Genomic DNA, 23,625 nt, shown 5'->3' on the forward strand with positions numbered 1-23,625 from the left:
CCATAAACTGGCCACGACCAGGTGCTCCCCACAAGACTTCAGACAGAGGAGTGAAAATAATTATTAGAAGAGTTGTCCATGAGCTAATGACCACCTGTGGAGAACTACAGAAAGACCTGGAATCAGCAGGTACAATTGTTTCAAAGAAAACAGTAAGTAATACACTCAACCTCCATGGCCTGTATGCACGCTCACCACAACCTCCATAGACTGTTGCACGTGCATCACACGACCTCCATTGCCTGTACCCACGCTCACCACGCAACCTCCATGGCCTGTACGCACGCTCACCATGCAACCTACATGGCCTGTACGCACTCTCACCACGCAACCTCCTTGGCCTGTACGCACGCTCCCCACGCAATCTCCATTTCCTGGGCACTGTATATCACCCCAAAAACACCATACCAACAGTGAAGTTTGGCGGTGGGAACACCATGGTATGGGCTATTTTTCAGCTTACTGCTCTGGCAAATTTCATATAATTGAAGGAAGGATAAATGGGCAAATGTACCGGGACATTCTTGATAAAACTCTGCTACCATACACAAGGATAATGAAAATGAAACGAGGATGGACATTTCAGCAAGACCATGATCCCAAACACACAGCCAAGGAAACTCTCAATTGGTTTCAGAGAAAGAAAATAAAGCTGCTAGAATGGCCGAGCCGATCACCGGACCTGAATCCATAGAAAATGTATGGAAGGAACTAAAGCTCAGAGTTCATAGAAGGAGTCACGGGACCTTCAGGATGTGACGAGTGTTTGTGTGGAAGAATGGGCCAAAATCACACCTGAGCAATGCCTGCGACTAGTTTCTCCATACAGGAGGCATCTGGAAGCTTCATCACCAACAAAGGCTTTTGTACGAAGTATTACATAAGTTTCAGTAAGCGTGTTCAATACTTTTATCCCAGTGTCATTTCTCATTATTACACATCATTTATGGACATCTATGGTTTGATTTCTTTGTGTGGATTGGATGGGTTGCTACCGACATCTGGTGAGAATTTCACGTCAATAGCACCTTTAGAAATATATTTACTTAGAAAATTGGTGACGTGTTCAATACTTTTTTCACTCGCTGTATAATGTGTGTGTTGTGTGTGTGTATATTAATTAATGGGATAAAACTTTGTTGAAAATATCTGATTTTTTTATTTAATCTATTGAGACTCAAAAGCTTTTATGAATGTCATTCAGCCTAGACCATTGATATGTAATAATAAGCATTTGTGGTGATGAATAATTAGGTCTTTTTCTATCAGTTATCAAGGAAAATACATTGTATCCTTGCCGCTCTAAAATGTAACAATTCAGTGATTTTGTTGAGTTTTGAATCAAATTGATAGTTTATTAATGATCTATTTTTTATCTGATAAGATTCCTGTTTTTCTTGAGTGTTGGATTTGTGTTGGGGTCGCCGGTCACTGTGTTCCGGGTGATCTCTTTCTGGGTCTTTGATTTTGAGACCTTGTTTCAGTTCATGTGTACAATCCTTCCAAACCACGTGTCTACATTATCTGGATAGGAGGGAGGTTTGCGAAGTTTATAGGCAATGGAGCCGCCCAGACTTGGGGGGGGCTTTCCTGTATATAAATTGACTTCTGCTACATGAGATCTCTGACTTTGGCCATGGCGCTTGCATTTCAGCAGATCACGAATTGTGCATGCCCTGGAATGTTGGGGATCGCTATGTCACATCACTGAATGCCACGATCTGATGTCCACTTAATGTTTTAGCATTTCTAACCCATTCTGCACCCGAGAGACACATACCGATTCAACACATGTCCATATTCTCATAGGGGGATGATGGCGTGCATACGCCTTCATGATAATGGGCAGCGTTCCCTTACCCATTGCATTGAAGCGGGCTCTACCATTACGTTGCTTAATTTTGTAACTAACCATCATTTTTAGCAAGGATTTGCATCCTAAAGGATGATAAAGGGTATATACACTTTAGAAACTTTTTTTGTTTTGTTTTGGTCCAATGTATCCAAAAGAAAAAAAAAATCCACTTCTGTTTTGTGTCTACAGCTCCTATGCAGTCCTATGTATTTTCATAGCTCTAGACTACAAATTTCACTTTTGTGTAGTCCTGATACTTCTTTTCCTCTTCTTGCTAACCTAAAGGCAGTAGCAGAGGACTGCATGATAACGGTGCAGTAGTAGCCGGTAACCATGGTGATGAATAGAAGTACATAGGAGCTGTAGACACAGAACGGAAGACTTGTAAAACTAAATGCAAAAGTATACGCACCTTAGCTGTCATTCTCAATCACAAAGTATTTATTTGCAAAGAATATTGCAGACTTGTATCATATCCAAGGGCAACATATACCTGGTATTATCCAAGGGCAGTATATACCTGGTATGCACAGAGCCCGTATGTTGGCACTATTGTGCTGCCATATAAAGTCTCCAAATAGCATTTTGTATTGTTCCCAGACGACATATTCACAACACACAGGCCTCAGATTTGTATGGGTGGAGTATTACAGGAATATATACCCTTGTACATGCTGCCAATCAGCCCATTCCATCACATTTCCCGATGGAGAAGCATTAATTGTGGCATCAGTGACGATGTTGTTGTACCATGCACTGTGTGAAATCCTATAAATGTTCGAATGTTTTTGCATGCTTCTCCTACTAACCTGATGTCAATGTTACCTTGGTATCAATAACCGAGCACTGTCCTATAATGCTACCTGCCGATGCACCATGATTTCTGAATGGGACTAATTGCTTTGCGCTAACTAACACTGAACTTCCCACTCCCCATCCCCGGTTATTATATGGAGCCATGTACTTGTGCCTGTTAATTGTCAGTTTTTATGGTCTTATCGAGCACACACTTCTATATATAACACTGATAACACCGGCCAGACAGGCTCAGCTCGGTTTCCTGTCTTTGGCAGGGATCAAGGTTAGCTGGAGGCCCAGGGAGAATATCCATATAGAAAGAAATATACTGTGTACATTCACTAAACCTATATGTACAGACTGTACTATATAAATGTCCATAGGTAAAATTTCCAAGTCAGATTTTACATTGTGCTTCTATAGAGTGCAAGCTCTTCTACCGATTTCTGAAACACAGACTGAAGGTACAAGGCCATATAAGAAATTACTATGAATCATCCTATAAGAAACATCATATCTCTGACCAAACATTTTAACCCTTACCTCCAAACTTCAGGGTTCATTGCAGCTAATACATACCCTAAACACTCCCTATCCCTCCCCCTTCCCAGGGTATAAAAGAGTACATAGGCAGAGTAAGGAGCTGCGTGTAGTAAAAATGATCTTCTGATTCCTATAGATACATGTCATTAGATGACATTGGTGAAATATATTTTATCTGACCACTCTAATGTGAAATGGCTATAGGGGGCAATGATACTTTGTCTCTGTGCAGAGATTTCAGATACTTAATATTGGATACATTTTACACACACTGTAATTAATTTCATCAGCCATTTGTTTAGAATGTACCACTAGAAATCTCTAAGCCGTACCAAAAGGGTCTGATCTCAGTATAGTGATGGAGGTCAGCCATGGCTTAAAAGAGTTTTCCTGTTTTGAAAAACCCCTGTTCCCAAGTCCAGTTTGCTAAAAAAAGTGTGCTTTACTCTCCCTCCCCGGGTCAAGTGCTGAGTCTCCACTGCTGATCCTGGTGTCCATTATTGTCTCCTACGCCGACTTCAAGTCAACAGCACTTCAGCCAATCAGTGACTGAGCCAATGAGCTCACTGATTGGTTGCAGCGCTATCGACATGACTTCAACACTACAGACCTAAACAGACACCAGGAGCAGCGGTGGAGACCCTGCACTGGACCCCTTTAAGATCAGATCACAGATGTCATCAATGTCATCTTCACATATCTATCGGTGATTTCCCCTTTATGGCTTTTTCTTGTATACAAGAAGCTGAAAACCCATCCAGATCTAACACTTCTCAAACCTGTGGGTTTGTTACAGTAGCATCAGCTTAGTCAGCCTTGTCTCAGCAGCACATCCAGGCTGTTAGACTGGATAGGATAGATAGAGAGATAGATAGATAGATATCCACAAAAAGATTGGAGGCAGCACACAAACAGATGCTAAAAAATTGTCTTTTAATAGTCCATGTGGCTGTAGCAACGTTTCGGTCCAAAGTTGTGGACCTTTCTTCTGGCTTGAGAAAGGTCCACAACTTTGGACCGAAACGTTGCTACAGGCACATGGGCTATTAAAAGACAATTTTTTAGCATCGGTTTGTGTGCTGCCTCCAATCTTTTTGTGGATATACATAGGACTGGTGTGTACCTGGGTGGCTTTGCACCTTTTTCCATTTTTGTGCTGCTTTTGATCTATTTCTTTTAGATGATAGATAGATAGATAGATGATAGATAGATAGATAGATAGATAGATAGAGATAATATATAGATAGAAGATAGATATAAAATGGATAGATATGAGATAGATAGATAGAATTTTGATCTAAACAAAATATTTCATATCACTGACAGATCTGTAAAAAAAAAAAAGAGGAATTGAAATACTGTGGGATTACATTATTATTATTACATTTACACGACTTTAATGGAGTTGCAAATATTTGTACACACCAATAATAAAATTAACCCCTTTCACCACTATTAAAAGGATTGAGACAAAGGGTGAAATTCCGCAAAGGGAGCATGATCAACCACAGTTCAGTCAATATACTATGATGAACTCCAGAAATTAGTGTAAATTCTAGCGCAGATCTTTTCCTAACTGATCGAGTGATACAACTTGGTCATGATTTGAGTCACTTTCCACTACTGGATTACCATGGCATATTACATTCTTGCCCCCCATACCAAAGTGTGAAGACCAATGCCATAACCTTAGATCTGAATATCCGGGTCATTTTCCCTACAAAGTCCCAGCAAGTGGCCGTATAGTAACACCACAAATAGGTCTAGTACTCAGATCATAACGTACCATAAAAACTGACAAAGACCTCTCAGCTAATCTATTAAATAACTTTGCTTTTTATGTTATTTTCTTTTTTTTCTCTTTTCTTAATACTTTCCCCTCAGAGCGATTTAGTGATACTCAACCTTATAAAAAAATCTGGACACTTAACGCAAGAATCTCCTCCTGAGGCTTCACTAGACTGGAATTAGAAACAGTAATAGCCTATAACATAGGTAACTTTGTAACACATTTGTTGCCCCTAGAAGTATTTACTTTGCTTTATTAGAGCTCAGAATCTTTCCATGAATTTTGAGAAAAACCTAAAAGATATTTAGTTTTTCACTAAACTAATTCTCTTATAAATAACTTGCCAAAATAGTATCAAATAATTTTTGTGCATTAAGTCTTATACCACCTCCCGCAAAAAAAATGCTTTGGGAGCTACAGTTGTGTCTGTGCTGGGTCTTTAAGTTTTGCCCTCCCGGACCTAAAAAAAAGTAGTGGTCTAAACACGGAAAGATCTTTATTTAAAGGGTCACTTCAGATTTTGGCAGTGCTTCAGGTATTGCCAGAAGTGCATATATGCTTATGCAGCAAACTATAGCATTGAAAAAAATCCAACATAGTCTATTACGATTCCCACAAGATTGTTTAACAAGATCTGAAAAAAATCAATTTTCTGTCTATCCATCAAGAGCTAGCCATTTAATGGTTGCCCTCATGGACTTTTTGTGATGCCACCTTACCATGCAGATGAGATAGGCATGACCTATATTGTCCAATCCCAGCTTGGCCATGGTACAAGCAGCTTATGGAGCACCCTGTGGAGGTTGAGTATCACTGAATGAACCCTGCTTTTGCACCCACATTCACAATGCGTAGGCTGTGGTTCCATGACTTAGCATTATTAAATTGCACTTATCAATCATTCTTGCCAGGAATGCCATCGCCTACTGTCTTAAAGAAGTCAGAGAAGTCTGGTTTCAGCAGTCCTTCTCCTTCGCAGACCTCTTCCCTTGGAACGGCTTTTACGCATCATCATCGACCTGTCATTACAGGACCCAGAGGTGAGGACAAAACCGGAGAACATGCCCCCCAACCCCATCCCTTATTCTGTCAGGACTGCGTTAAGCCCTGCTCTCTTCCAGATAGGGTACCCTTTGTTCAGTAGACCATAGCTTTGTTAGTAATAATTCTGCATTCATTTGTGTCTTTTTTTTATACTATTAACACATCAGGAAATGTGTGAGAGGCTTCATGTTCCGCTTGTCTTATTATCCTAAAGTTTAATGAACTTTGGTCAGTAAGAATATTAGTTTTGGATTTGTTCTATGTTTTTTTTTTTTTTTTTTGAGATTTATTGTTATTTATGTATTTAAAATTTATAATCTAATTTTTTTTGGTTTGATTCTTTTCCTATTTTTACAAAAATGTCTATGGTTTTGTAGATTTTTATTCTTTTGCTGTACAATACAGCACAACTGAATACTTTTGATGGCAGCACCTGCAACTGTTAACATCAGGCTGCGTTTGGTAGCAGCATATATTTTATATACTTGTGTATTGCTTTTACTTAAAAAAAAGTTTGAACTATTTAGAACTAGAATAAATGCGTAATATGAGATTCTCTAATCTGGTCAAAGACCTCAAAACTTTTTTTTTTTTTTTTTTTTAGGTAAAGTTTTTACATTATCGATATTTAAAAAAGAATAATAATTATATTATAAAATGTTATGTTGAACCTTCACCAGAGAATCAATATCTTTTTGAGGCCAACTAAGTATCTGTACACATTACATAGCATTAATACATTTAGCGCATGTACTTTATTTGGAGGTCATGAAACTTTGCGCATTAGACTTTATTCAAAGGTCATGAGACTCTGCACATATGACCTCCAAAAAAAGTCTTGAGACTTTGCACATGAGATTGTATTTGGAGGTCATAAGACTTTGCACATGAGACTTTTTGGAGGTCATGAGACTTTGCACATGAGACTGTATTTGGAGGTCATAAGACTTTGCACATGAGATTGTATTTGGAGGTCATGAGACTTTGCACATGAGACTTTTTGGAGGTCATGAGACTTTGCACATGAGACTTTGCACATGAGATTGTATTTGGAGGTCATGAGATTTTGCACATGAGATTGTATTTGGAGGTCATGAGACTTTATTTGGAGTTACAACAAAAAAAAAAGTATATTATGCATTTCTAACTATGGTAAATAGGTGATATATACAGTGGCTAAGGTCTGAGCATTACTTAGGAAGTGAACATTTTGCAATACTTTCAGTGTGATGCGAACAGAGCCCGAGATCCCACATTTCCAACATCTCTGTTGTATGCCCCTTTCAATAAGTCTAAGGTGTCCATCACATGTTTGTATTACATATACATCTGGTAGGGATTTTAATTGGGCTCTGGTATGATTACGCTGCCCTACAATGACAGTATATGGAGGCACCTATTGCACTTTTGCTTTATAATTTGCTCACAACTTTGCCTTGTCCACCAGACTTTCCTTGCACTTTCTGAGTTCCCACAGAATTGGCCCAATAAAAGTTACACCTTAGCACCACTTTTAGCAGTTGTCACATCCTTTCTCCCACATGGCAATGAATAGGCAATAGCTGTTTAAGACCAAGATAAAGACTGACCCTACTTGGGAAAGCTTGAATGATGCTGAGCATCATGGGTGAAAACTTGTTTCTTGCATCCATGCATGCTTTAGATGGAAGCGCCACCACATTGCAGTCACCACTTTAGTGCGGATTTTGTGTGTGACAGGTGTGCCTGGAGTAAAATGTTGGTCCAGTGGTTTTATGGACTGGATGTGATGGCAAACAAATAATTTTCCATAGTGCAATAGGACATTTATCTTGTAGATTTGAGATGGCGGCGTTCATGTAGAATCAGTGTCCCATAATGGGTCAGGATCAAGATGACGTCGTCATGGATTCCCACTATTTGTCAATCTTCATCTATTCCCCTCGAGATGAGACTGATCCCCTTATGACAGAAACAGCAGCAAACTTCAGGAAAAGTTTTCAGAAAACACATTTTAATTAATATTCATTACCTCTTTTTAGAACATACAGTACGATCCTATTTTTAGTTGCCCTTTTCCTTCGTATATTTAACAATCTATATGAGGAAGTTTAAGAAATTTTTTTAACTTTTTTTTTTTTTTTCAGTAAAATATAGGAAAATGATTCACTGGGGCATATTAGGAGTTGTAGTTACCAGCCTGTGATTAATAAGCGATGTCACTTCTTTGTTTAACCCCTTTCCTGCGTGCACACACTCGCTCGTACCACTGTATATTTATTGCTCCATTGTTACCGGACAGGACCTTTTTTTATAATTTTTTTTTCATGTCCCTCCCTTAAAGCAGAAATAACACGTTCTTCCTTTGTAAAGCGGCATATTTGTCTGCTGAGATCGCCATGCTAACCTTGAGTAAAGATTCTGAGCAGATGTCTCGTTAGGCAGAGGAAATTAGCTCACTGTTTACACCTCAGACTCCAGCAAGTGATTAGCCAAAAGGAGCGAGCGGCCGGCAGGAAGCGCACGCTGGCACCGCCGCCATATTCTGCTCCTCTTTAAATTCCTGACGAAAATCCACATTACTCATTTCACTCCTGGAATTTGGTTATGTGTCAGTGTTTGTGACAACTTTGATTGTGTGATTGGGGGAGGAGGGGTGGGTTATTAATATTATATCTAGATATACTTTGTCATAAATAATGGAGGCAAGGTCGTGTTCACATTTGTGTCACCGATAAAATAGTGTCAAATTTTACCAATCAAAACAATTAAAAATTGCGACAAATAACAGAATTAGGCGCTGTTTAGTGTGTGAACCTGAAAAGCTACCAACATACAGCCCCACTATCAGTATTCGGTCAGTATTTTTTCTCAGGAGCGGGAGCTAAAATCAGGTGAGGAACAATCAGAGAAAAGGTATAATAGAAACAAGTCGCCAATTCTGCATTTATCACCAACTCCTGGTTTTGGCTCCCACTCCTGAGAAAAAATACTGACCGAATACTGATAGCAGGACCTCATTCAGACTTCAGTATTTTCCACGTACGAGAAAAATAGACCGATTAGTTTGATCAGAGCGTGGTTCAAGTGTCATCAGTTTTTCTCGTATATGGAGAGAAAAAAAGAAAAGTTTCCCCAACTTTTCCATTCTGACAATCCGTGAAAAATGGACCGCACTTGGATGTCATGCGGGTGCTTTCCGATATTTTTTTTTTTTTTTCACGGACCCATAGAATTGCATTGCTGATTTTGATCCAACGCTTAGACCACTTAGTTTGAGAAAAAAATTGGACATGTGCACAGCCCCATAAAATATCATTGGTACAAATGCCATCCAAAAAAATCGAATAGCACTCATGCGAGAAAAACTGACGTGTAAATAATCCCTTACAATGCATAATATATTATTATCATATGAGCGGACAGACACCAGAAGGTGTTCCCTACAAAAAGGAATGGACCAACATGATGGGAGATTACCATAATACATACAGTGGTATCCAGTAGAAAATTTACACTTATTTACAACTGGACTCTATAGGAAATTTATGCCAAAAATTGATGCATGAACATATAGAAGATAGAGATGAAATAAATAGATAGGTTCCCTCCACATCTCGTCTATACCATCTTCATGGAAGACACTAGAAACACTGCTTTTCAAGAGCTGGATTCATAGCTACACTACTCAGTACTGTTATCTATCTATCATCTATCTATTATCTATCTGTCTATCTGATAGATAGATCCTCTGTAAATGTCTTATACACCATCTCCATGGAAGAAACTTTCTAGAAACACTGCGTTACAGGAGGATTTGGAGTGCACCTAGTGGATTTGCCATGTCATCAGGGAGTTTGAAAGTTTGGGATTTTTTTGGGGGGTCTCATGAGCCTTGTGGGAGAAACGGCAAATATCAGATACATATGTATAGGTAGATACTTTGTGTAACTTTGTGGAGGTGATATTCTAAACTTACTGTTGTACCATGGTCATTGTCACATCTTTTAAAAGCCTTTTCTTATAACAATAATATTAAATGGGAAGTTGCAAGTTGCAGGAGTTATCCAGAACTATTTAATTTTTTTTACTATAGGCCTAAGAACTAATAGGCAGGTAGTTGCTAACTACTTGCCTGTTGTGCCCAGTGCTGATTTCTGCCGCCACAGGGTGGTCACAAATCACTGTGGCTTCCGCTGACGTCATGTCGACAGAGCAGCTGCTTCTCTTCTGCTCTTCTCTGTTGATGGGGCGTGACTGCCGATGCCATGCTGATTGACAGTCGGCTCCCTGCTGCCTAACTGCGGGGAGCCGGCTGGCAATCAGCATGACGTCTTGACAAAGCAAATCGGAAGAAGAGGAGCTGCTCTGTTGACGTGAAGCAGCTGAATCGCCGGCAGGAGCGGTCGTTGACTGCTCTGAGCCAGCGCCTTTGTTAGCAACTACTGTACCTGACTGTTAGTTTTTAGGCTTATAGTAAAAAACAAAAAATACGATAGTCCTGGACAACTCCTTCAAAGTGTATTCATAGATTCAGGTTACTGTTCAGAGTAATTTATTTTTATTTATTTTACTCACTTATATAGCGCCATTAATTCCACAGCACTTCACAGACCATATCGGCACTGTCCCCATCGGGGCTCACAATCTAAATTCCCTATCTGTATGTCTTTGGAGTGTGGGAGGAAACCGGAGAACCCAGAGGAAACCCACGCAAACACGGGGAGAACATACAAACTCCTTACAGATGTTGTCCTTGGTGGGATTTGAACCCAGGACCCCAGTGTTGCAAAGCAACAATGCTAACCACTGAGCCACCGTACAGTGCTAACCACTGAGCCACTGTGCTGCCCAGAATAAGCTGTCATGCGTGTACACATGAGAAATAACACTATTTCTGGCCATTATATGACTTGCACTCTACATTTTCATCAGTTTTTGCCCTATTTCTAATTTTCAGTTGTCTCTGAGCTAGTGGATGTCTTTTATGCCCAGCATACACAAAGATGAGGGATTCCTGCTATGTCTCTATAAAACACATGTTCAGAAGTAGTAGCAGCATAGAGGACATGATATAGCAGTACTGAGTAGTGTAGCTGTGAATCCAGCTCTGAGATGAGATAAATCACTCACTAACTTCAGTGCAATCTGTACATTTTTTCTGCATCTGCTTGTTTTCTAACCCTACTCCGCACGCCTCCTCCCCCCTCCCCTCTCCATAGACATCAATAGGCAGCTGTAAATTGATCCCTCAGTGAACTGGCAGTCTCTCTTGCTTTCACTATGATGGACTTGAGCTTGTTTTTTCAGAGTGAATTAATGAGTTTAAGAAGCAGGGCTATAAGAAGTGGAGAAAGAAGCAGAATTCCGTGATAAGATATATTGCAAAGTTTCTTTTATTTACTTGTACTATTGGTTTGGATTGTGCAAAAGTTTTTTTGAAAGGGCGGCAACCATTTGAGCAATTGCCTAACATATTCTGCACTGTATCTACTAATAGAATTTGCTCTTTAGTAATTGGCGCTGTCATAATTAGGGGAACCCGGATTGTTCCTTATGGAGGAAGGAGTTAAAGAGCTTCTTTGTGTTTTTAAACCCCCCCTGGCCCAGTGGCGCCTCTCTCCTTATCTGTAGGGTAGTGCTATGATCTATATGACAGCTTCCTGATAAGTGTGTTTGTTCTTGAGGTTGCTTTCCTTTCTTGGTCATGGTGCAGTATGGATAGTTTGAGTGGAGGGAGACGGCTTCATCTAATGGTTCTAATACATACAATACTGGAGCAGACAGAACTGGGGATCACCCATAGTCCTGATAGACAGCTGCCCAGGTTGCTGGATTTATACAGTGTGCCAATGTAGTAAATCCCTCCTGTGTGATACTGTGCTGAAGAGTTGAATATCTAAGCTTATCATATGAGATACTGATAGAGAAGGAGTCACAGCACAATATTTTTCAGTATATCATGTATGATACAGTCTGTTGAGCTGTGTATCTAAGCGGATCAAACATATCAATGTCATACTAACTAGTAAACTGCTATATCTGAGCCTATGCTGTGTGAGACTATCTACTGAGCCGCTGTATCTAATCCTATCCTGTGTGATACTGTCATCTGAGCCGCTGTATCTAATCCTATCCTGTGCGATACTGTCATCTGAGCCGCTGTATCTAATCCTATCCTGTGTGATACTGTCATCTGAGCCGTTGTATCTAATCCTATCCTGTGTGATACTGTCATCTGAGCCGCTGTATCTAATCCTATCCTGTGTGATACTGTCATCTGAGCCGCAGTATCTAATCCTATCCTGTGTGATACTGTCATCTGAGCCGCTGTATCTAATCCTATCCTGTGTGATACTGTCATCTGAGCCGTTGTATCTAATCCTATCCTGTGTGATACTGTCATCTGAGCCGCTGTATCTAATCCTATCCTGTGTGATACTGTCATCTGAGCCGCAGTATCTAATCCTATCCTGTGTGATACTGTCATCTGAGCCGCTGTATCTAATCCTATCCTGTGTGATACTGTCATCTGAGCCGCTGTATCTAATCCTATCCTGTGTGATACTGTCATCTGAGCCGTTGTATCTAATCCTATCCTGTGTGATACTGTCATCTGAGCCGCTGTATCTAATCCTATCCTGTGTGATACTGTCATCTGAGCCGCAGTATCTAATCCTATCCTGTGTGATACTGTCATCTGAGCCGCTGTATCTAATCCTATCCTGTGCGATACTGTCATCTGAGCCGCTGTATCTAATCCTATCCTGTGTGATACTGTCTGCTGAGCCGCTGTATCTAATCCTATCCTGTGTGATACTGTCATCTGAGCCGCTGTATCTAATCCTATCCTGTGTGATACTGTCATCTGAGCCGCTGTATCTAATCCTATCCTGTGCGATACTGTCATCTGAGCCGCTGTATCTAATCCTATCCTGTGTGATACTGTCTGCTGAGCCGCTGTATCTAATCCTATCCTGTGTGATACTGTCATCTGAGCCGCTGTATCTAATCCTATCCTGTGTGATACTGTCATCTGAGCCGCTGTATCTAATCCTATCCTGTGTGATACTGTCAGCTGAGCCGCTGTATCTAATCCGATCATGTGTGATACTGTAAACTGATCCACTATATCTAGTTCAATGATTTCTAAATCTACCATGCGTGATAGTATTTGCTGATCTAGTGTATCTAAGCAAACCTTGTGTGATACTTTATACTGATCCAATGTATCTAAATCTATCACATATGATACGATAATGTCTGTAAAGCTCTGTAGAATTAATGGCCCTACATAAGTGAGTAATATAAATAAATACCACCTAATTGTTCCCCACTACATTGATGACTGTGCATACCCTCAGTGCAGTCATCTACCCTTGTTTAGACTAGGTTTATATCCTACAAGCGTATTATTATATGGTATTTTAATGGCATTTTTCCCCAGGCCTCGTCATAATGTCCTATCTACAGAGGGGAATACATGCAACCCCAGAACACAGAATAATTATTGGGCATGTTTTGTGTCAGTAAGCAGCCTGGTTTATGAGATAGTAAAACCGCCATCCCTTGTATAAGTCTCCTGTCAGCCAAGGGAACACAGAGCTGCACTATGCCATAGGTGTCACAGTCTGCCCGAAGCTGCATCCATCTCACCTACTTCCCAGGCTTCTGATCACGGAATCCGTGAGGCTTGCTTCATTGACATCGCTCGGCTTACTTAACACCAATATTTTTACTTCAAGGAACAAATTTTGCATTTTACAGTATGCAAATAAGTCATGTACCAATCCTGAATTATATCCTGTATTATATCCCAGAGCTGCGCTCGCTATTCTGCTGGTGCAGTCACTGTGTACATACATTACATTACTGATCCTGTACTGATCCTGAGTTACATCCTGTATTATACTCCAGAGCTGCACTCACTATTCTGCTGGTGCAGTCACTGTGTACATACATTACATTACTGATCCTGTACTGATCCTGAGTTACATCCTGTATTATACTCCAGAGCTGCACTCACTATTCTGCTGGTACAGTCACTGTGTACATACATTACATTACTGATCCTGTACAGATCCTGAGTTACATCCTGTATTATACTCCAGAGCTGCACTCACTATTCTGCTGGTGCAGTCACTGTGTACATACATTACATTACTTATTCTGTACTGATCCTGAGTTACATCCTGTATTATACTCCAGAGCTGCACTCACTATTCTGCTGGTGCAGTCACTGTGTACATACATTACTGATCCTGTACTGATCCTGAGTTACATCCTGTATTATACTCCAGAGCTGCACTCACTATTCTGCTGGTGCAGTCACTGTGTACATACATTACATTACTGATCCTGTACTGATCCTGAGTTACATCCTGTATTGTACTCCAGAGCTGCACTCACTATTCTGCTGGTGCAATCACTGTGTACATACATTACATTACTTATCCTGCACTGATCCTGAGTTACATCCTGTATTATACTCCAGAGCTGGACTCACTATTCTGCTGGTGCAGTCACTGTGTACATACATTACATTACTGATCCTGTACTGATCCTGAGTTACATCCTGTATTATACCCCAGAGCTGCACTCAGTTTTCTGCTGGTGCAGTCACTGTGTACATACATTACATTACTGATCCTGTACTGATCCTGAGTTACATCCTGTATTATACCCCAGAACTGCACTCACTTTTCTGCTGGTGCAGTCACTGTGTACATACATTACTGATCCTGTACTGATCCTGAGTTACATCCTGCATTATACTCCAGAGCTGCACTCACTATTCTGCTGGTGGAGTAACTGTGCACATACATTACATTACTGATCCTGTACTGATCCTCAGTTACATCCTGTATTATACTCCAGAGCTGCACTCACTATTCTGCTGGTGCAGTCACTGTGTACATACAGTACTGATCCTGTACTGATCCTGAGTTACATCCTGTATTATACCCCAGAGCTGCACTCACTATTCTGCTGGTGCAGTCACTGTGTACATACATTACATTACTTATCCTGAATTACATCCTGTATTATACTCCAGAGCTGCACTCACTATTCTGCTGGTGCAGTCACTGTGTACATACATTACATTACTTATCCTGAGTTACATCCTGTATTCTACTCCAGAGCTGCACTCACTATTCTGCTGGTGGAGTAACTGTGTACATACATTACATTACTGATCCTGTACTGATCCTGATTTACATCCTGTATTATACTCCAGAACTGAACTCACTATTCTGCTGGTGGAGTCACTGTGTACATACATTACATTACTGATCCTGAGTTACATCCTGAGTTACATCCTGTATTATACTCCAGAGCTGCACTCACTATTCTGCTGGTGCAGACACTGTGTACATACATTAGTGATCCTGAGTTACATCCTGTATTATACTCCAGAGCTGCACTCACTATTCTGCTGGTGCAGTCACTGTGCACATACAGTACAGACCAAAAGTTTGGACACACCTTCTCATTTAAAGATTTTTCTGTATTTTCATGACTATGAAAATTGTACATTCACACTGAAGGCATCAAAACTATGAATTAACACATGTGGAATTATATACTTAACAAAAAAGTGTGAAACAACTGAAAATATGTCTTATATTCTAGGTTCTTCAAAGTAGCCACCTTTTGCTTTGATGACTGCTTTGCACACTCTTGGCATTCTCTTGATGAGCTTCAAGAGGTAGTCACCGGAAATGGTCTTCCAACAATCTTGAAGGAGTTCCCAGAGATGCTTAGCACTTGTTGGCCCTTTTGCCTTCACTCTGCGGTCCAGCTCACCCCAAACCATCTCGATTGGGTTCAGGTCTGGTGACTGTGGAGGCCAGGTCATCTGGCGTAGCACCCCATCACTCTCCTTCTTGGTCAAATAGCCCTTACACAGCCTGGAGGTGTGTTTGGGGTCATTGTCATGTTGAAAAAGAAATGATGATCCAACCAAACGCAAACCGGATGGAATAGCATGCCGCTGCAAGATGCTGTGGTAGCCATGCTGGTTCAGTATGCCTTCAATTTTGAATAAATCCCCAACAGTGTCACCAGTAAAGCACCCCCACACCATCACACCTCCTCCTCCATGCTTCACGGTGGGAACCAGGCATGTAGAGTCCATCCGTTCACCTTTTCTGCATCGCACAAAGACATGGTGGTTGGAACCAAAGATCTCAAATTTGGACTCATCAGACCTAAGCACAGATTTCCACTGGTCTAATGTCCATTCCTTGTGTTCTTTAGCCCAAACAAGTCTCTTCTGCTTGTTGCCTGTCCTTAGCAGTGGTTTCCTAGTAGCTATTTTACCATGAAGGCCTGCTGCACAAAGTCTCCTCTTAACAGTTGTTGTAGAGATGTGTCTGCTGCTAGAACTCTGTGTGGCATTGACCTGGTCTCTAATCTGAGCTGCTGTTAACCTGCGATTTCTGAGGCTGGTGACTCGGATAAACTTATCCTCAGAAGCAGAGGTGACTCTTGGTCTTCCTTTCCTGGGGCGGTCCTCATGTGAGCCAGTTTCTTTGTAGCGCTTGATGGTTTTTGCAACTGCACTTGGGGACACTTTCAAAGTTTTCCCAATTTTTCGGACTGACTGACCTTCATTTCTTAAAGTAATGATGGCCACTCGTTTTTCTTTACTTAGCTGCTTTTTTCTTGCCATAATACAAATTCTAACAGTCTATTCAGTAGGACTATCAGCTGTGTATCCACCAGACTTCTGTACAACACAACTGATGGTCCCAACCCCATTTATAAGGCAAGAAATCCCACTTACTAAACCTGACAGGGCACACCTGTGAAGTGAAAACCATTTCCGGTGACTACCTCTTGAAACTCATCAAGAGAATGCCAAGAGTGTGCAAAGCAGTCATCCAAGCAAAAGGTGGCTACTTTGAAGAACCTAGAATATAAGACATATTTTCAGTTGTTTCACACTTTTTTGTTAAGTATATAATTCCACATGTGTTAATTCATAGTTTTGATGCCTTCAGTGTAAATGCACATTTTTCAAAGTCATAAAAATACAGAAAAATCTTTAAATGAGAAGGTGTGTCCAAACTTTTGGTCTGTACTGTACATTACATTACTGATCCTGAGTTACATCTTGTATTATACTCCAGAGCTGCACTCACTATTCTGCTGGTGCAGTCACTGTGTACATACATTACATTACTGATCCTGAGTTACATCCTGTATTATACCCCAGAGCTGCACTCACTATTCTGCTGGTGGAACAACTGTGTACATACATTACATTATTTATCCTGTACTGATCTTGATATTAAGCTTCTGGATTAAGAAGTGAAGCAGACTCCTGACACCATAGATGTTCTTTAGTTGCCAAGTAACTTTTGCTGCAAGTATACCTTCACTTTACATGCAGCTCTGAATATGTAGCTGCGACCATAAAATAACTGAAATTTCTGTTTCCCTTTATACCATAGATTGTAAGAAACAAGAGACTTAACTCAAAACTTCTTGGCCCTTATGCAAAATTAGACCTACATGATCGTCTAGTCCATTGGGAACTCTTAGGCACCTGGCGTGTGATGCAGCTGCCACCTCTGCACGTCCTATAGCTGTGCCTCCAGCAGGACCTCGCATGTCCCTGCTGCTGACACTTCCTTAACATACAGTCTTGTGACGCATTGGAAAGTAATGCATTACAAGATGGCACTGTAGAGTAGTCTGAGTAACCCTGCACATAAATCTCCCATCACAATGCATCCTGCAGTCAGAGCTAAGCTTTTAGAGTAAGGCTGTTGGTGCAGAGCTGATGAATTTCTAGTAAGGGTAAGCAGAATTCTGAATGCAGCTCTGAAAGTGACCAGAGTTATGACTTACATGCCAGTTTCTGCAAGAGCTACAATCTACCAAATACAGGTGCTTCTCACTAAATTAGAATATCATCAAAAAGTAAATTTATTTCAGTTCTTCAATACAAAAAGTGAAACTCCTATATAATATATGAGTCATTACAAACAGAGGGATCTATTATATAGAGTCATTACACACAGAGGGATCTATTTCAAGTGTTTATTTCTGTTAATGTTGATGATTATGGCTTACAGCCAATGAAAACACAAAAGTCATTATCTCAGTAAATTAGAATACTTTATAACAACAGCTTGAAAAATTATTTTAAAATCTGAAATGTTGTCCTACTGAAATGTCTGTTCAGTAAATGCCCTCAATACTTGGTCGGGCTCCTTTTGCATCAATTACTGCATCAATGCGGCAATGTGGCATGGAGGCGATCAGCCTGTGGCGCTGCTGAGGTGTTATGGAGCCCAGGTGGCTTTGATAGCAGCCTTCAGCTCGTCTGCATTGTGGGGTCTGGTGTCTCTCATCTTCCTCTGGACAATACCCCATAGATTCTCTATAATAGATTCTCTATGGGATTAGGGTCAGGTGAGTTTGCTGCCAATCAAGCACAGTGATACTGTTGTGTGTAAACCAGGTATTGGTACTTTTGGCAGTGTGGACAGGTGCCAAGTCCTGCTGGAGAATGACATTTCCATCTCCAAAAAGCTTGTCGGCAGAGGGAAGCATGAAGTGCTCTAAAATGTCCTGGTAGACGGCTGCGCTGACTTTGGTCTTGATAAAACACAGTGGACCTCCACCAGCAGATGACATGGCCCCCCAAACCATCACTGATTGTGGAGACTTCACACTAGACCTCCAGCAGCTTGGATTGTGGCCTCTCCACTCTTCCTCCAGACTCTGGGACCTTGATTTCCAAATGAAATGCAAAATTTACTTTCATCTGAAAACAACACCTTGGACCACTGAGCAACAGTCCAGGTCTTTTTCTCCTTGGCCCAGGTAAGACGCTTCTGGCTTTGTCTATTGGTCATGAGGGGCTTGACACAAGGAATGCGACACTTGTAGCCCATGTCCTGGATACGTCAGTGTGTGGTGGCTCTTGAAGCAATGACTCCAGCAGCAGTCCACTCCTTGTGAATCTCCCCCAAATTTTTGAATGGCCCTTTCTTAACAATCCTTTCAAGGCTGCGGTTATCCCGGTTGCTTGTGCACCTTTTTCTACCACACCTTTTCCTTCCACTCAACTCTCCATTAATAAGCTTGGATACAGCACTCTGTGAACAGCCAGCTTCTTTAGCAATGACCTTTTGTGGCTTACCCTCCTTGTGGAGAGTGTCAATGACTGCCTTCTGGACATCTGTCAAGTCAGCAGTCTTCCCCATGATTGTGGAGCCTACAGAAACAGACTAAGGGACCTTTTTAAACACTTCAGAAGCCTTTGCAGGTGTTTTTTTGTTAATTATTCTAATTTACTGAGATAATGACTTTTATGTTTTCATTGGCTGTAAGCCATAATCATCAACATTAACAGAAATAAACACTTGAAATAGATCACTCTGTGTGTAATGACTCTATATAATATGAGTTTCACTTTTTGAATTGAAGAACTGAAATAAATTAACTTTTTGATGATATTCTAATTTTGTGAGAAGCACCTGTATATGAGGCACCTATAGATTTAATGTGTCGGGTACTGGGTTGGCTCACTTTTACTGATCCTGTTATAGGGGTTTTGTTACTTTTGCTTTTTTATGAGTACTCTAATATAAAGGCTTTGTTGGCGGTACTGTTATAGAGATGGAGTACTGAAGCTGGCACTGATACAAGGTCACGCTGGTTGGTAGTATTATGAGGCACTTTGGCTGGTCGTGGTATGGGAGCATTGAGGCTTGTACAGTTCTGGAGGTATTGTCATAAAGACATTGTGGTTGTCAGTATTATGGTGCACCGTTGCTGTGCATTTTATAGGAGTAATGTGGTTGGTTCTGGTACTCTTATAATGACACACTGGCTCAAATATTTTTGAGGGTTCCATGGCTAACATGTACTAGGGGTACTGTGGGTGGTACTGTTACAAGTCACTGTCCTTGGTAGTATTATGGGGCTTTTTGGCTGATCATGGTATGGGAGTATTGAGGTGGTACTGTTACAAGTCACTGTGCTTAGTAGTATTATGGGGCTTTTGGCTGGTCATGGTATTGAGGTGGTACTGTTACAAGTCACTGTGCTTGGTAGTATTATGGGGCTCTTTGGCTGATCATGGTATGGGAGTATTGAGGTGGTACTGTTACAAGTCACTGTGCTTGGTAGTATTATGGGGCTTTTGGCTGATCATGGTATGGGGAGTATTGAGGTGGTACTGTTACAAGTCACTGTGCTTGGTAGTATTATGGGGCTTTTGGCTGATCATGGTATGGGAGTATTGAGGTGGTACTGTTACAAGTCACTGTGCTTGGTAGTATTATGGGGCTTTTGGCTGGTCATGGTATGGGGAGTATTGAGGTGGTACTGTTACAAGTCACTGTGCTTGGTAGTATTATGGGGCTTTTGGCTGGTCATGGTATGGGGAGTATTGAGGTGGTACTGTTACAAGTCACTGTGCTTGGTAGTATTATGGGGCTTTTGGCTGATCATGGTATGGGAGTATTGAGATGGTACTGTTACAAGTCACTGTGCTTGGTAGTATTATGGGGCTTTTGGCTGGTCATGGTATGGGGAGTATTGAGGTGGTACTGTTACAAGTCACTGTGCTTGGTAGTATTATGGGGCTTTTGGCTGATCATGGTATGGGAGTATTGAGGTGGTACTGTTACAAGTCACTGTGCTTGGTAGTATTATGGGGCTTTTGGCTGATCATGGTATGGGGAGTATTGAGGTGGTACTGTTACAAGTCACTGTGCTTGGTAGTATTATGGGGCTTTTGGCTGATCATGGTATGGGAGTATTGAGGTGGTACTGTTACAAGTCACTGTGCTTGGTAGTATTATGGGGCTTTTGGCTGATCATGGTATGGGAGTATTGAGGTGGTACTGTTACAAGTCACTGTGCTTGGTAGTATTATGGGGCTTTTGGCTGATCATGGTATGGGGAGTATTGAGGTGGTACTGTTACAAGTCACTGTGCTTGGTAGTATTATGGGGCTTTTGGCTGATCATGGTATGGGAGTATTGGGGTGGTACTGTTACAAGTCACTGTGCTTGGTAGTATTATGGGGCTTTTGGCTGGTCATGGTATGGGGAGTATTGAGGTGGTACTGTTACAAGTCACTGTGCTTGGTAGTATTATGGGGCTTTTGGCTGGTCATGGTATGGGGAGTATTGAGGTGGTACTGTTACAAGTCACTGTGCTTGGTAGTATTATGGGGCTTTTGGCTGGTCATGGTATGGGGAGTATTGAGGTGGTACTGTTACAAGTCACTGTGCTTGGTAGTATTATGGGGCTTTTGGCTGGTCATGGTATGGGGAGTATTGGGGTGGTACTGTTGCAAGTCACTGTGCTTGGTAGTATTATGGGGCTTTTGGCTGGTCATGGTATGGGAGTATTGGGGTGGTACTGTTACAAGTCACTGTGCTTGGTAGTATTATGGGGCTTTTGGCTGGTCATGGTATGGGGAGTATTGAGGTGGTACTGTTACAAGTCACTGTGCTTGGTAGTATTATGGGGCTTTTGGCTGGTCATGGTATGGGGAGTATTGAGGTGGTACTGTTACAAGTCACTGTGCTTGGTAGTATTATGGGGCTTTTGGCTGATCATGGTATGGGAGTATTGAGGTGGTACTGTTACAAGTCACTGTGCTTGGTAGTATTATGGGGCTTTTGGCTGGTCATGGTATGGGAGTATTGAGGTGGTACTGTTGCAAGTCACTGTGCTTGGTAGTATTATGGGGCTCTTTGGCTGATCATGGTATGGGAGTATTGAGGTGGTACTGTTGCAAGTCACTGTGCTTGGTAGTATTATGGGGCTTTTGGCTGATCATGGTATGGGAGTATTGGGGTGGTACTGTTACAAGTCACTGTGCTTGGTAGTATTATGGGGCTTTTGGCTGGTCATGGTATGGGGAGTATTGAGGTGCTACTGTTACAAGTCACTGTGCTTGGTAGTATTATGGGGCTTTTGGCTGGTCATGGTATGGGGAGTATTGAGGTGGTACTGTTACAAGTCACTGTGCTTGGTAGTATTATGGGGCTTTTGGCTGATCATGGTATGGGAGTATTGAGGTGGTACTGTTACAAGTCACTGTGCTTGGTAGTATTATGGGGCTTTTGGCTGGTCATGGTATGGGGAGTATTGAGGTGGTACTGTTACAAGTCACTGTGCTTGGTAGTATTATGGGGCTTTTGGCTGATCATGGTATGGGAGTACTGAGGTGGTACTGTTACAAGTCACTGTGCTTGGTAGTATTATGGGGCTTTTGGCTGATCATGGTATGGGAGTATTGAGGTGGTACTGTTACAAGTCACTGTGCTTGGTAGTATTATGGGGCTTTTGGCTGGTCATGGTATGGGAGTATTGAGGTGGTACTGTTACAAGTCACTGTGCTTGATAGTATTATGGGGCTTTTGGCTGGTCATGGTATGGGAGTATTGAGGTGGTACTGTTACAAGTCACTGTGCTTGGTAGTATTATGGGGCTCGTTGGCTGCTCACTCTGTAGGAATACTATTTATGGTATTGGTCTGGGAATACTGCGGTTAACCTGCACTGTTATAAGGGTAGTGTGGCTATTGTTACGCAGGGGTATTGTGGCTGGCACTGTAATAGATGTCCTCTGTGGATCACCATTATGGTGGCACTGCTCACCTATAGGCTGTCTCACCACGTACGGTATATACCCTGCTTCCCTCCCGTCTGTTTCTAGGCAGCGCTGACGTCTCTTTAGTGCACAGTGACACCTATGGGCGTTGTGTCTCCTTATACCTGGCACTTGTTTTGGCATTTGTCCTCCGTTTTTACCGGACACTTAATAAATAACGTGGTCAACCCATATAATTATCCGGAGAGCCGAGGGTCATTAATGAGAGTATGTGTTAGCTAATTCTTGCCGTGTTTATAAAACTCTCTGCATAATAGGTGTATTGTGCGCTTAATAGCTCGTCCTGGAGCGATGCTGTGATCTTGGGATGTTTTTTCACATAATGCCTGTACTGTACAATAAAACGGCTGGAGATCTGTCGCTGGGAACGGGCAGCTTTTCTAAAGAAATCCTAAAATAATAACCCAGCGTTTTTTTTTTTTCAATTAATTGTCTTCGCCCGACTCTGCTAATTGTTATTGTGAAGGTGCACGGAAAAGCGCGCAATTAAAGGCGGAAAGCATGTAATTACAGCACAGCCTCCACTATACGGAGGAGGGGACCGCAGCCGCACAGGGGAAATATTTAAACAGGAGATGGCTCGGTCCGTTTCCCAGTAATGAAGAGCTTAGGTTCGTAGTATTTTAAATTAACCATATCGCCGCACGCTGGGGTTGTGTTCGCCGGACCAATGAGAAGTCGCCTTCCCTTTGTGGAGCCGCTCAATAATTACTAAGCACAAGTATAAATGGAAGCTCTATTGCAATCATAATTTGCACGTAGATAGATGCGAGGGGCGTCCCGCCGAGTTAATTTGGAATTCCCGCTGCACAGACCAGGAACAGTGTTAACATGTTCATCGCAGATCTGTTAAGTCCACAGAACGTTCATTTATTCATTTTACAAGCAAATGCATTTATGGAGGAGAAGAACAGATCAGCAGTATTACGGAGGAGTAAAGATCAGCGGCGATTGTGTGGGGAGG

At 41.5% G+C, this 23,625-nt stretch overlaps 1 protein-coding gene across 28 annotated transcripts in view; it reads left to right on the forward strand.

Moving 5' to 3' along the window:
* The window catches only part of NFIA (nuclear factor I A), a 547,161-nt gene that overhangs the window by 441,125 nt on the left and 82,411 nt on the right, over positions 1 to 23,625 (forward strand). For 22 of the 28 annotated variants that reach the window (XM_073643752.1, XM_073643763.1, XM_073643760.1 and 19 more), the window contains one exon: positions 5,897 to 6,025. The exons of the other annotated variants lie outside the window; for them this stretch is intronic. In XM_073643752.1, coding sequence (XP_073499853.1) covers positions 5,897 to 6,025 — 129 coding nt within the window. The remainder of the gene's footprint in view (positions 1 to 5,896; positions 6,026 to 23,625) is intronic. 28 annotated transcript variants of the gene reach the window in all.

This window comes from Phyllobates terribilis, unplaced genomic scaffold (assembly GCF_046119375.1).
Source record: "Phyllobates terribilis strain yellow unplaced genomic scaffold, ASM4611937v1 Scaffold_8__6_contigs__length_399053987, whole genome shotgun sequence".
Lineage (NCBI taxonomy): Eukaryota > Metazoa > Chordata > Amphibia > Anura > Dendrobatidae > Phyllobates > Phyllobates terribilis.